Source organism: Lipotes vexillifer, unplaced genomic scaffold (genome assembly GCF_000442215.2).
Source record: "Lipotes vexillifer unplaced genomic scaffold, Lipotes_vexillifer_v1.1 scaffold1691, whole genome shotgun sequence".
NCBI classification, from domain to species: domain Eukaryota; kingdom Metazoa; phylum Chordata; class Mammalia; order Artiodactyla; family Lipotidae; genus Lipotes; species Lipotes vexillifer.
Window position 1 is genome coordinate 1,700,262 of NW_006789046.1, and position 13,863 is coordinate 1,714,124.

Below are 13,863 nucleotides of genomic sequence, written 5' to 3' on the forward strand. Positions count from 1 at the left end.
CAGGAATGCAGACCCTGAGGGGTGTGTGTGCACCAGTGACTGGGGCCTAAGTGGGGGGATTTGCTCCCCTGGAGCCCAGGCTGGCCCTTGAGCCTTGGAGAGTTGAGATCCCAGGAGCCTAGGAGGGGAGGGGAGGTGTTTTGGTCAAAGAGGCCAAGAAGCCTGGCTCAGACCCAAGCTCAAACAGGCCAATGCCTGTGCTCAGAAAGTAGGGGGGCAAGGGAGGTATCCTTGGGACAGCTAGGAACATGGCTGGGCCTCCTCCTTGACCTGATCATAAAGGACTCCCAGCCCTGGGTGTCCTCCATTCCTGACTGCTCCAGGTGAGGGGAGCATGGGCAGACTGGGGTCCTGGAGGCGGGTGTCCTGAGGGGCCTGGGTGTGACCTGCAATGGTCAGGCCAGCCCACCACCTCGTGGGAGCCTCTCAGGCTCAGCCCCTGGGGACCCAGGGAAGGGGCACAGAGGCTGCCAGGCTAACAGAAAAATCTATTTGGATCCAACTTGAATTATTGAGTGTTTCGAGATTTATTCTTGGTTCTGGGGTGGGCTGTGATCTGCGAAGATGGATATCATCTCGGCCCTATTTTTAAGGTTCTGTGAGAAGAAGCCCAGACACCACTGCACTTAGGGCTCCTGTGTAGCCTTCTGCAGGGTAGAGCCTCTGGGGGTGGGGGGTAGAGGTGGGCAGGACATGCCACCCCCAAGCGCCCTCCCCATTCCCAATCCCACTGCTTTCCTGCTCTCCCATGAACGACCCCAGCCAGTAGGTCCACAGGCACCACCTCAGCCCCTTCTAGTTGATTCTGCACTCCCCCAGCCTCCCCAACCCCTCTACATGAACTCTCAGCATGGTCCATCCCTCGAGATGCTCAGGGCTATAGCCACACCCACCACCCTGGGGTGAGCCAGGGGTCCCAGCAAGCTGCTGACATGCTCTACCTCTTCATCTTATCTCTGATAAGGCCTTGGTGTAGCCAGTAGACAGGGCTAAGGGGCCAATGGCACCGCCCACTGCTGCAGATTCTCTTCCATCAGGCTGTAGCTGAAACTCTCGTCCCTTTAAGGTTCAGACGCCCCCACCTCTACAAGCCTTCCATGCCAGGCTTAATGCCCCCACTCAGCCCACCCAGGGTTAAACAACGTCTCTGCTATCCTCCAACTGGTTCTCCTGGAACCCTACTCCCCCGCTGAGGTCAGGCCCAGGATTTATTGGGGCCATAATTAGTTTCTGATGGGGTGGGATTTACACCCTTTGGGGCTTCTGGGAAGAGCTGGAAACCCTTGAAAGCAGAGGTAGGTTGAGTCTTGACCCTCTGAATCTTGCAGGGGACTCTGCCCTCCCACTCCCCACTCAAGCCAGGGGCACTAACAGTGGCATCTTGGAGGTGGGGAGAGGGATCCTTAGAAAAACCGCTCACAGCCAGACTAACCCACTAAAGTCAATAAGCAAAATGGAGACACTACTACCAACCTTATTGAAATAGAAAGAAAATATCACAAACAATTGTAGGCCAACACCTTAGATAATCTGGATGAAATGGACAAATTCCTAGAAACACACAAACTACCAACTGATTAAAGAAGAAATAGAAAATCTTCATAGATCTATAACAAATAAAAGAGAGTGACTCAGTAACCAAAACCCCTCCCAACAAAGATAAGCACAGAGCCAGCTGGCTTCACAGGTGATTTTACCAAAGGTTTAACAAGAATCAACACCAATCCTTCTCAGAGGAGGGAACACTTCCTAACTATTCTATGAAGTCAGTACTACCCTCATATCAAAGCCAGACAAAGACATCACAAGAAAAGTACAGATCAGTATACCTTATGAATATAGATGTAAAAATCCTCAACAAAATACTAGCAAATCAAATTCAGCAGCTTAGTAAAAGGATTATACACCACGACTGAGAAGGATTTATTCCGTAAATTCAAAAGTGGCTCAAAATATGAAAGTCAATCAATATAACACACCACATTAACAGAATGAAGGAAAATGATCATTTCAATAGGTGCAGAAAAAGCATTTGATAAATCCAACACCCTTTCATGATAAAAACACAGAGAAACTAGGAATAGAAGGATCTTCCTCAACCTGATCAAGGGCATCTATGGAAAACCCACAGCTAACATCACACTCTAGTGAAGCTTCTCCCTAAGATCAGGCACCAGACAAGGACGTCCACTCTCCCTACTTCCATTCAACATTGCACTGGAGGTTCCAGCCAGGACAACCAGGCAAGAACAAGATATAAAAGGCATTCAGATTGGAAAGGAAGAAATAAAAGTGAAACTATATTCACATAAGACATGATCTGATATATAAAACCCTTAAAGAACACACACACACACACAATTAGAGCTAATAAATGAATACAGCAAAGTTGCCAGATATAAGATACAAAAATCAATTGTATTTTTATTCACTAGCAATGAACAATCCAAAAATAAAATGAATAAAACAATTCCATTTACAATAGCATCAAACAGAATAAAATACTCAGTAATAAATTTTACCGGGAGGCCGTGTACAATGAAAATTACAAAACATCATTGAAAGAAATGAAAGAAGATCTAAATGAGTGAAAAGACCCTGTGTTCAGTGATTTGAAGACATAATACTGTTAAGACAGCAATGCTCAGGGCTTCCCTGGTGGCGCAGTGGTTAAGAGTCCGCCTGCCAATGCAGGGGACACGGGTTCGAGCCCTGGTCCGGGAAGATCCCGTATGTTGTGGAGCAACTAAGCCTGTGTGCCACAACTACTGAGCCTGTGCTCCAGAGCCCACGAGCCACAACTACTGAGCCTGCGTGCCACAACTACTGAAGCCCGTGTGCCTAGAGCCTGTGCTCTGCAACAAGAGAACCCACCGCAATGAAAAGCCCATGCACTGCAACGAAGAGTAGCCCCTGCTCGCTGCAACTAGAGAGAAGCCTGTGCACAGCAACGAAGACCCAAAGCAGCCAAAAATAAATTTAAAAAATGAATTTATTTAAAAAAATAACTTATTAAAAAAAAAAAGACAGCAATGCTCTACAAATTGATCAGTGCAATCACTATCAAAATTCCAACTGCCTTTTTTGGGGGCAGAAATGGACAAGCTGGTTCTAAAATTCATATGGAATTGCAAGAGACCCAAATATGCATATATAAAAATTACCTCAAAAATGTGTCAAAGATCTAAATGTAAGAGCTGAAACTATTAAACTCTTAGAAGAAAACATAGGAGGAAATCTTTGTGACATCAGATTAGGCAATGGTTTCTTCGTTATGACACCAAAAGCACAGGCAACAAGTGAAAAACAGATAAACTGGATTTCATCAGATTTTAAACTTTCATTCAAAGGATGTAATCAAGAAAATGAAAAGACAACACACAAAATGGGAGAACCTATTTGTAAATTATATAACTGAAAGGGGTCTGGTACCCAGGACATATAAAGAACTTGTACAACTCAATGACAGAAAAACAAACAACCCAATATTAAAAATAGCAAAGAATTTGAGTGGACATTTCTCCCAGAAAGACATACAAATAGCTAATACACACATGAAAAGGGGCTCAAGATCATTAGTCATTAGGGGAATACAAATCAAAACCACAATGAGATACCATTTCACATACATTAGCATAACCAGAATCAAAAAGACAGATAATTACAAGTGTTGGTGAGGATGTGGAGAACTTAGAACCCTGTGTTGCTGGTGGGGTTGTAAAAAGGTGCAGCCACCGTGGAAAACAGGAGGAAAATAGTACGGCTATTCCTCAAAAAGTTAAACAGAGAGTTACCATGAAATTCCACTCCCAAGAGAACTAAAAACGTAAGTTCACACAAAAACTTGTACGTCGATTCGCATAGCAGCATTATTCATCATAGCCCCAAATAATCCAAATATTCATCAGCAGATGAATGGATAAACAAAATGTGGCCTATCCATACAACAGAATATTATTTGGCCATAAAAAAAAGTACTGATCCATGTTACAACACAGATGAACCTTGAAAACTCATGCTAAGGAGAGACTCCAGACATAAAGGTCACATACTTTGTGTGACTCCATTCCTATGAGGTACCCAGAATCGGCAAGTCCACAGAAACAGGAAGCCCATCAGTGGTTGCCAGGGGCTGGGGCAGGGGGGAGGGGCGGAGGAGAGTGACTGCTAATGGATACGGGATGAAAAGGTTCTGGAGCAGGTAGGCGTGTGCCTGCACGAGGCTCTGAGTATACTAAAAGCCAATTAACAGTACACTTAAAGATGTTAAAATGGTGACTTGTTACATGACTTTAACCTTGAAACAAACAAAAACCACTCAGGTTTTCAGTTGTCTGCAAACGGATCTCAGGCTCTGTCTGCTGCTCACTGAAGCAGAGGGGATGGGGATGAGGGACCCCACAGCAGTCCATGCCTCAGCCCAGGGGGCCCACTTGACTCCTCTGGTCAGTAAGGAAGCAGTGGCTTTAAGCAGAGCCCCAGTCCCACCCCAGTAGGAGGTCTCGGCCATCTCTGTGCTTGTCTTAGAGATGGGTCCCCAGGGGATGCTGCTGCGGACATCACCCTGAGCCTCCCGGCACCATGGGAAGCTCTCCTGTTGGCATGTGCGTGGGGCAGGCGTTGAAGGGGAAGGTGCAGCTGGGGCCGGGGAGTCACGGTCCTTCCTGCCCAGCCCTTGCGGGACCTGCATTCTGGCGGCTTGGGGTGGTGGAAGGAGCTCAGTAGGAAATGAGGACCTTTACTTCCTGTTTCTCCCTTCCCATTGGTGCAGTTAGCACAGCCTTGCAGACTGAGGACCATCAACCTTGGCCCCTGTGGGCCCCACTTCTCCAAACCTTCTCACTTTCTTTGCAAGGACTGAATGCGTGCCAGGTTCTGTGCCACGGCCACTCCACACAGGGCTGCAGCTGTCCGGGGAGACAGCACAGGCATGATCCCCATTACAGGCTTGAAGCTTTGCCCAAGGCCAGTCAATACAAAGCCGTCAGGCCCAGCCAGCTCTGCGTGGCTTCCATCCTGTGCTCCAAATATGCATATATAAAAATTACCTCAAAAATGTGTCAAAGATCTAAATGTAAGAGCTGAAACTATTAAACTCTTAGAAGAAAACATAGGAGGAAATCTTTGTGACATCAGATTAGGCAATGGTTTCTTCGTTATGACACCAAAAGCACAGGCAACAAGTGAAAAACAGATGCATATATAAAAATTACCTCAAAAATGTGTCAAAGATCTAAATGTAAGAGCTGAAACTATTAAACTCTTAGAAGAAAACATAGGAGGAAATCTTTGTGACATCAGATTAGGCAATGGTTTCTTCGTTATGACACCAAAAGCACAGGCAACAAGTGAAAAACAGATAAACTGGATTTCATCAGATTTTAAACTTTCATTCAAAGGATGTAATCAAGAAAATGAAAAGACAACACACAAAATGGGAGAACCTATTTGTAAATTATATAACTGAAAGGGGTCTGGTACCCAGGACATATAAAGAACTTGTACAACTCAATGACAGAAAAACAAACAACCCAATATTAAAAATAGCAAAGAATTTGAGTGGACATTTCTCCCAGAAAGACATACAAATAGCTAATACACACATGAAAAGGGGCTCAAGATCATTAGTCATTAGGGGAATACAAATCAAAACCACAATGAGATACCATTTCACATACATTAGCATAACCAGAATCAAAAAGACAGATAATTACAAGTGTTGGTGAGGATGTGGAGAACTTAGAACCCTGTGTTGCTGGTGGGGTTGTAAAAAGGTGCAGCCACCGTGGAAAACAGGAGGAAAATAGTACGGCTATTCCTCAAAAAGTTAAACAGAGAGTTACCATGAAATTCCACTCCCAAGAGAACTAAAAACGTAAGTTCACACAAAAACTTGTACGTCGATTCGCATAGCAGCATTATTCATCATAGCCCCAAATAATCCAAATATTCATCAGCAGATGAATGGATAAACAAAATGTGGCCTATCCATACAACAGAATATTATTTGGCCATAAAAAAAAGTACTGATCCATGTTACAACACAGATGAACCTTGAAAACTCATGCTAAGGAGAGACTCCAGACATAAAGGTCACATACTTTGTGTGACTCCATTCCTATGAGGTACCCAGAATCGGCAAGTCCACAGAAACAGGAAGCCCATCAGTGGTTGCCAGGGGCTGGGGCAGGGGGGAGGGGCGGAGGAGAGTGACTGCTAATGGATACGGGATGAAAAGGTTCTGGAGCAGGTAGGCGTGTGCCTGCACGAGGCTCTGAGTATACTAAAAGCCAATTAACAGTACACTTAAAGATGTTAAAATGGTGACTTGTTACATGACTTTAACCTTGAAACAAACAAAAACCACTCAGGTTTTCAGTTGTCTGCAAACGGATCTCAGGCTCTGTCTGCTGCTCACTGAAGCAGAGGGGATGGGGATGAGGGACCCCACAGCAGTCCATGCCTCAGCCCAGGGGGCCCACTTGACTCCTCTGGTCAGTAAGGAAGCAGTGGCTTTAAGCAGAGCCCCAGTCCCACCCCAGTAGGAGGTCTCGGCCATCTCTGTGCTTGTCTTAGAGATGGGTCCCCAGGGGATGCTGCTGCGGACATCACCCTGAGCCTCCCGGCACCATGGGAAGCTCTCCTGTTGGCATGTGCGTGGGGCAGGCGTTGAAGGGGAAGGTGCAGCTGGGGCCGGGGAGTCACGGTCCTTCCTGCCCAGCCCTTGCGGGACCTGCATTCTGGCGGCTTGGGGTGGTGGAAGGAGCTCAGTAGGAAATGAGGACCTTTACTTCCTGTTTCTCCCTTCCCATTGGTGCAGTTAGCACAGCCTTGCAGACTGAGGACCATCAACCTTGGCCCCTGTGGGCCCCACTTCTCCAAACCTTCTCACTTTCTTTGCAAGGACTGAATGCGTGCCAGGTTCTGTGCCACGGCCACTCCACACAGGGCTGCAGCTGTCCGGGGAGACAGCACAGGCATGATCCCCATTACAGGCTTGAAGCTTTGCCCAAGGCCAGTCAATACAAAGCCGTCAGGCCCAGCCAGCTCTGCGTGGCTTCCATCCTGTGCTCCGAAGTCCCCCCCCACCCCCTGGTCCTGATGAACTCTGGGCAGGGAGAGACCTGGAAGAAGTCAGGAGGGCAGTGGTTGTGGAGCACCAGACAGGGCCTGCGTGGGTGGCAGGCTGGGACTGAGTCTCCTGAGGGCCACCCTGGCACAGAGTCCTGGGCACCAGGCTCGGGGCACATCTGGGGTGGCTCAGCACCCTTGTACTCAGCAGGGGTGTGAATGAGGCAGCAGCTGCCTGGGACCCCAGGCAAGTGCCACTGTTTCCCTTGTCCTTGGGCAGCCCCCAGGACTATGGCTGCACTTAATACAGCTGTGACCCCCTGGTGGAACCCTGCCCAGGCCTGTTTGTGCCCAGTGACCATCAGGGATTTTAGGGAGATGGTTTCGCCATGGCCCCGTGCTCCTGCACACCTCAGATGGGACTTCACGCTGTCCCTGCCTCTGACCACTAACGTCTCAGCGTGGAGCCCAGCTGGTGCTGGATGCCCCCCATCCCTCATTAACTGGGAACTGACTGTGCCACCGCCGGCAGGGACTCCACGTGGATCCTCACACTCAATCCCCCAACTGGACTAAGCAGGTGCTTGTATCCCCTCAAGAAAACAGGTTCCAAGAGGGAGGACCGGTCCCTCTCGGAGCACCATCAGATGCCACATTCCAACTTCTCTCCCAGGACACAGACCCGTGCCTCAGTCCAGAGGCAGGGAGAGCTGGGGCACTGCCGGCACAGGGGAGCCAAAAGCCGCAGGTACTGAGGTGCAGGTTCTAAACAGGCACAGTGTCCCAGAGCCTGGGGTGAGTGGGCAGAAGGCCCGGGACCTGCTAGGGAGGGTGGGGTGAGCTGGGGTTCCCTGTGTACCACCGGCTGTGAAGAGCAGGTGTTTTTCTCAATCTCAGGATTGGGTGGACAGTAGAAGCTGAGGTGAGAAAAAAGATGTGCCAGCGAGGACATCTGGGGAGGACCACAGATGAGAACCTGGGATAGGCCTCCCTGCCTGAAGGAGTCCCCTTGAAGGTACCTGTGGAACATGCCGGAAGCTGCTGAGCCCAGTGGGCCATCCAGTGGAGCCAATAACCATGTGGGTGGCACCCAGCAGCCCACCTGGCCCCAGAAGGCCCTCTGTACCCCGAAGCCCCCTGCCCTGGAATGGCCCTGCTTCCTATTGCAATGTCCTGACTAGGGGCTACTACTACCATGTGGGGCAGCCCCTGGCCCCGCCTTACAAAGGGTTTTGGGAGCACAGGTTAAGCGGGAGGGGAAGGGGGACAGCTGACCCCAAATAGCTGGCTGCCTTGCTTACTTGTCCCCTTTGCTTCTTCCAGGAGCCCAGGCCCTGGAAGAGAGCTCCCTTCTCATTCTGAATGAAAGGAGAGACACCAGAGTGGGGCGTGGAAGGAGCGCTGGGACCCGGGGCCTCCCTGGGCTTCCATCCCAGGCTGTCAAACCATGACAGGCAGCTCCTTGAGAGGCAGGATAAACGGCAAGAAAGGCTTGCCTCCGAGGATTCTTCACACCCCTCAGCAAAGATTCCAGAGTCTTTAGGGAACCTGGGGGTGAGCTAGGAGGAGGTGGAGGACTGGGGCTGCTTGGGAGGCACCGAGGGGCTGTGGGTGGGGCCGTGCGCCTCCCTGGGACTAGCTCACACCAAGAGGAGTGGCCAGGCAGGGCACCAGAGTCAGGGCTGCCCTCCCACAGCGGAGACGCGTTTTGAGGCTGGGCCTCTGGGTGAAGAGGCTGGCAGTCGGGGGGAGTGCGGCGGGTTGACAGGAACAGGGGAGAGCTATTGGCACTTGAACACAGTGGGCTGCCCGCCCTCAGGGCCCATGGCCAGGATAGCAGATCCCAACACCCATCTCCTCGGGTACAGGTGCCGGCCCTCTGTCTGGCACCCCACCCCTGCAGCCCAGACTGCCCCTGTATGTCCCCCAACCCTCAGCCTTTTCCAGGCTCAGACACTGCTCTTCTCCCCGCCTCCTGGCCCTGCCCGTCCCAGCAGCAGGCAGTCTGGAGACCGGCTGGGCAGCCAGGGGCCAAGCCTGACAGCAGCCACCCCAGTCTGGACCCTCCCCGGCCAGGGCAGAAGCGGCTCAGTGTAGCTGGTCCGCAGGGAGGGACGCGCTGGTTTATAAACAAACACAAAGTGAAAGCGGCACATGTACTCAGAGAAGCAGATGGGCAAGGAGAAGGTGTGCATATATGTCTGGCAGCTGTAAGCCCACCTGGGCGCTTTCAGAACAAAACAAAAATCACCAGAAAATCCCCTATGAACTCTGAATCCCTTCCTGTGCTCCTAAGAAATTAACGTCATGTGCTCTCTGGGCCTGGCACTCTGCCGTGTGAGCTCTGTCTTCCACTGAGCTCTCTCCAGGCCCCTGGGCCTCATGACCGTGGAATGGAAAGGTGGCCACCCCAGTCCATCCGAGCAGGGCTGTGCCTTCTGCGCCCCCATGTCCTCGGGCCGGGGTGCCCCCCCCACCCCGAGTCCCTACAGACGAGCTGGAGCAGGGCCACAGGCGGCCCAAGAGTCTTCCTGCCATCCAGCTCGGTGCAGCCCCAGCCCTTGCCCTACTGCCCCTAGGCACCTGGGCCTGGCGCTTTCCGGTGTGTCCTGGGGTTTCGGCTGTGGGCTTTGAGGGGCCCGTCCTTACCTGCGGGCTCTTCTGAGGCTCCCTGAGGGCACGCCTTTGGGCTCTGTGCCTTCTTGCTCCTGGTAATGACATCAAGAAAGGACAGCATCAAACGTCAGAGCCCCCCTTGATCCCCAGGTGGTCCCTGGAAGCTGTGCCGACCTGGATCCTCAGGGGTGCGAGAGCCCAGGCCAGAGGGGGCAAGGCAGATCCCGACGGCCAGCCCCCACCCCTGGAAGAGTTCAGGGGTCCCAGCCACACCATCCCACAGTTCTCAAAGCAGCTCAGCCAGGCCCAGGCCAGCACGGGCTTGGAGGAGAAGGGAGCACAAAGTAAACGCTATGCTTGCAAGGACTCCTGGTGGGAGAGGATGGGCCTGATGTCCAAGCTGCCAATGGAAACCTCGCTATCTCAGTCTCTTCATCGGCAAAGTGATCACAGTGCCTGTCTCATGGTAAATGCCGTTAGGATTAAGTAACCAGCCACTGCTGGCTGTGACTGTACCACAACATAGTGGGATGAGAATCACTGTGCACACCACACAGGTGAGGAAACAGGCTTTGAGAGCGTAAATGACACAGCACGTGCAGAGCCAGGACATGAACCGGGACCACCTGACTCCCTCACCCTTTCTGTGGAGACCACGACATAAATGGACCAAGGCAAGCAGGGGGCGCCCTGGTGGGAGGTGAGCTTTGGGCTTTGGGGGTTGCTGGACAGTTCCCACTGAACATGGAGTCCACACTGGCCCCGAGCATTCTGCTGGCTCTTCTCCTGTCCCCTCAGGAACCCTGCGCCCCCTGCCTGGCCCTGCCTGTCTGGCTTGAGCCACAGCGCCACCGCCGAGAGAGGCCCAGCCACCAGAAGTGGCCCCACGGGGGCATGACCCAGCCACCCCAGCACTCACCTTTCTGGCCGCAAGGCAGGGGCCCCTTGGACTCCCAGGGTCCTGCGGATGTAGTCTCGGGAGCGGATGTCAGCCTGAAGAAAGGGATGGCTCGAGTGAGAGGGGATGGCTGGGGTCCCAAGCTGGCCTCTGGACCAGTCCCCACCCGATAGGGTGGCCCCTCCTGGAAAAGCCCACAGAGGCCCAGCCTTAGGGAAAAGGAGCAGCGGCCCCATGATGCGTGGGTGCCAGGATGTCAGGCCCTCTGGTTGGGGTGCTTGACAGCATGTCCCCGAAGGGCCTGAGGAAATGGGCTGGGTGCCTCGCTCCTGTTTCAGTGGCTTTCAGTGGGTTTATAGCTTGTGCTTCCCTGTAGGTTTTGCTTGAGCCAACAGTTTCTCTGCTAAAGCCCTCTTCTCTGAAGGCTGTCCTCAGCCCAGCTTGTCTATCCTCACTTTTGGTTCATCTGGCTCCCTGGCTAGTGTCAGCTGCAACCTCTGTCCCTGGAGAAGGGTCTGGGAAGTTCTGCAGAGTCACCAGAATGAAAGGGGCCTTGTGGGCCACAGGCTGGGATCAGGGCACACCCTGGGGAGAGGGGAACAGGCCTGAGTGGGGCCCCCAGGACCTGGCGGCACAGGCTCTCCCCGTTCCAGGGGGCCTGGCCTCAGGGAGGCCCCTGATCCCGGCTCAGATGGCTCAGCCCTGCTTTGGGCTGTGTGACTACAGGACACAACAGCTAATCCCCCCGACTGTTTCTACTTGAGTGAACGGGCAAGCAGGCAGGGTGGGCGGCAGGGTGCTCCGGGAGAAAGGCCCCGGAGACGCGAGGCAGCACCTCCCACCTTCCTCTGCAGCAACCGGTCCCGGCCTGGCCCGGGAGCTGGGGGCAGCGGGCCTGTGACCAACGGAGCAGGCCCTAAGCCGTTCTCCCAGCTTCTCCTCAGAGCTTACAGAAGTAGTCAGGAGGGCAAAGTGTACACAGGTGAGCGGGCCAAGGAAGAAGATGGACCAAGAGATACCAGTGCCACTGGACAGGGCCACACCCCGTTCCTGGAAGCGATGGGGTTGGTGGGCTCCTGGGTGCAGACGTCTGGCTTTTCTCTAGGGCAGACACACGGTCCTTGCCCACCTTTGAGGGGTTCATGGCACTTTACAGGGCATCCCCCCACCTGCAAGGACACAGCTCTCATCCACTCTGGGGCAAGGCGAGACACAGAAGGGACAGAGACCTGCCCACCATACCAGCTCAGCAGAGTCCCTGGCTCTGAGGGCCTGCGGAGAAATCTCGGGTCGTCACCCCACCCCCACAAGGTCGCACAGGTGGATGGGAATGGGGGAGGACACGTCACAGGCTTGTGCACCTAAGAACCCTGTATGGGGAGGGAAGGAGGCTGAGGCTGGTGGACACTTAGAAAGTCCACCCTGGAAGCCACCCTAGAGGCCTTGACTCTTTGCAGCCCAGAGAGTTGCTGGCAGGGGCCGAGAGCCACAGCCGCGTGCGTGCTGCTGCTGCCACCTGGAGGCTGCCCTGCACACCAGCAGCCTGGGGATCCCAAACCCCGAGGCGGTTGGCTACGGGGCTCTTGGGGTGGTGGAGGCAGAGCCAGGACCCTCAGGTTTGCAGCGTCACCAGGTGGTGCTGAGCTGAGAGTACCGAGCGGGCCTGTGGCACCTAGGCCAGGTTGCCTCTAGTTGACACAGCACAGGCCTCAGGGACACATGGAGCAGCAGGCGATATACAGGCCCTGTTGGGAAGGCAAATCTGATGGTGCCCCCTCCCAACTCACATCCAAGGCCCTGTGGTGAAGCTGAAGTTCTGCCCCGGCAATGCGCACAGGCTTCCGCCCGCTCACCCTCGCCAGGGCTCCAGCCACAAGTTCCTCTGAGTTTCTGGCATCAAACTCCTTCCTGCCCAAGGGCCTTTGCAAATGCTGGTCCTCAGGCCTGGACTGCCCTTCACCCTCTCCCAGCAGGCCTCTCCCTGAGGACAGCTTCTCACAGATCCTTGCCTCATGGGCTTCCCTGGGACTTGCACCTGCTCTGCACCTTGTCATGGCCAAGACCACCAAGGCGACCCAAGGGCAACCTGCATGAGGTTAGCTGAGCCGACTCGTTCACCAGAATTCTGATGCCCCTGGGCCCCAAGTTAGGTGCTGGGTGCCCGGCGTGGCCACACCCTGGAGTCTCCTGATTTTATCCCTGGCCCAAGTCTTCCTCAGCAGTGCCCAGCAGCCCTGCAGGGGCCCCCCCAGCCGAGGATGGCCGCTCCCTCCCAGGCCAGCGGGGCAGCTTGGGCCCTCAGGGGCTGGCAGGCCACTCTGCCATTTAAGCTGACGTCAGCTGATTTTCCCGATGACCCAGGGTGCCAGAGGCTGAAAGGCTGAGTGCAGGGGCACAGCAGACCCCCGGGCTAGGCAGGGCAGGCCTCTGCATCTTCCAGGCCCCTCTCCTCCCCTCCGGAGCCTAGTGTGGCCCAAACTGACTCTCCCACAGGTGCTTGTGGACCCTCAGCCCGGGAGTACAGGAAGAGCAGGTGCCATGTGCTAGCCTACCCACCTGGCAGCCCACTCACCTGGCGCACAGGCTCCGGGATCCGAAACTTGCAGCAGCCATGGGTCAGGCGCACGGCTGCCTCCAGGCTCATCTTGTGGCCCACAGAGACATAGAGGGGCTTGGTGCTGTGGTCATGGCTCTTCAGGGCCTGTGACAGGGAGGGCGAGGTCAGGGAACTGGGCAAGCTCTGTGGGCTGGAGGACTGACATGTCCTGGGCGGCGGGCAGGAGCTTGGGAGACTGGCAGCACCCTTGGGGCACCTTCCTGATGTTTGTCTTAGGGACAGGGTGGGGCGAGTGAGGGCCCAGAGGCCCCCTCAGCACGGTGCGGGAGGGGAAGAAATAAAGGTGCAGGGTCAGCCAGAGTGGCAGGAAGATAGGGAGAGGCGGACGGGTTCTGGGGCACGCACGTACATGGGTGCTGACCCCAGGCCCCCTCTGGCCCTCAGCTGAGGGGTCTGCCTCGGTGGGGCACAGGCCCCTGGCCACTCACCATGCCCAGGACGGTCCCGGAGCCTCCCATCAGAGGAAATGAGTCTCCTCCAGCCTTCAGGAGCCGTATCTGGAAAAGAGAAAAAAGACTTGGAAAAATACCTTTCTTGGTGAAAGGCTTGAAGGCAAGCCTGCTCACTTTTAAAACCTGAGCAGGGGCTTCCCTGGTGGCGCAGTGGTTGAGAGTCCGCCTGCCGATGTAGGGGACACGGGTTCGTGCCCCGGTCCGGGAAG

The 13,863-nt window shown here is 54.0% G+C and overlaps 1 protein-coding gene across 1 annotated transcript in view; it reads right to left on the minus strand.

The window, feature by feature from the left end:
• Positions 1–7,760: 7,760 nt before the first annotated feature.
• Positions 7,761–13,863, minus strand: part of ENDOV (endonuclease V) — a 19,846-nt gene continuing 13,743 nt past the window's right edge. Inside the window, exons 6-11 of the mRNA XM_007462387.1 lie at positions 13,631–13,699; positions 13,158–13,286; positions 10,607–10,680; positions 9,721–9,779; positions 8,022–8,090; positions 7,761–7,789 (exon numbers count right to left, since the gene is read on the minus strand). Of these exons, the coding sequence (XP_007462449.1) occupies positions 7,761–7,789; positions 8,022–8,090; positions 9,721–9,779; positions 10,607–10,680; positions 13,158–13,286; positions 13,631–13,699 (429 nt within the window). The remainder of the gene's footprint in view (positions 7,790–8,021; positions 8,091–9,720; positions 9,780–10,606; positions 10,681–13,157; positions 13,287–13,630; positions 13,700–13,863) is intronic.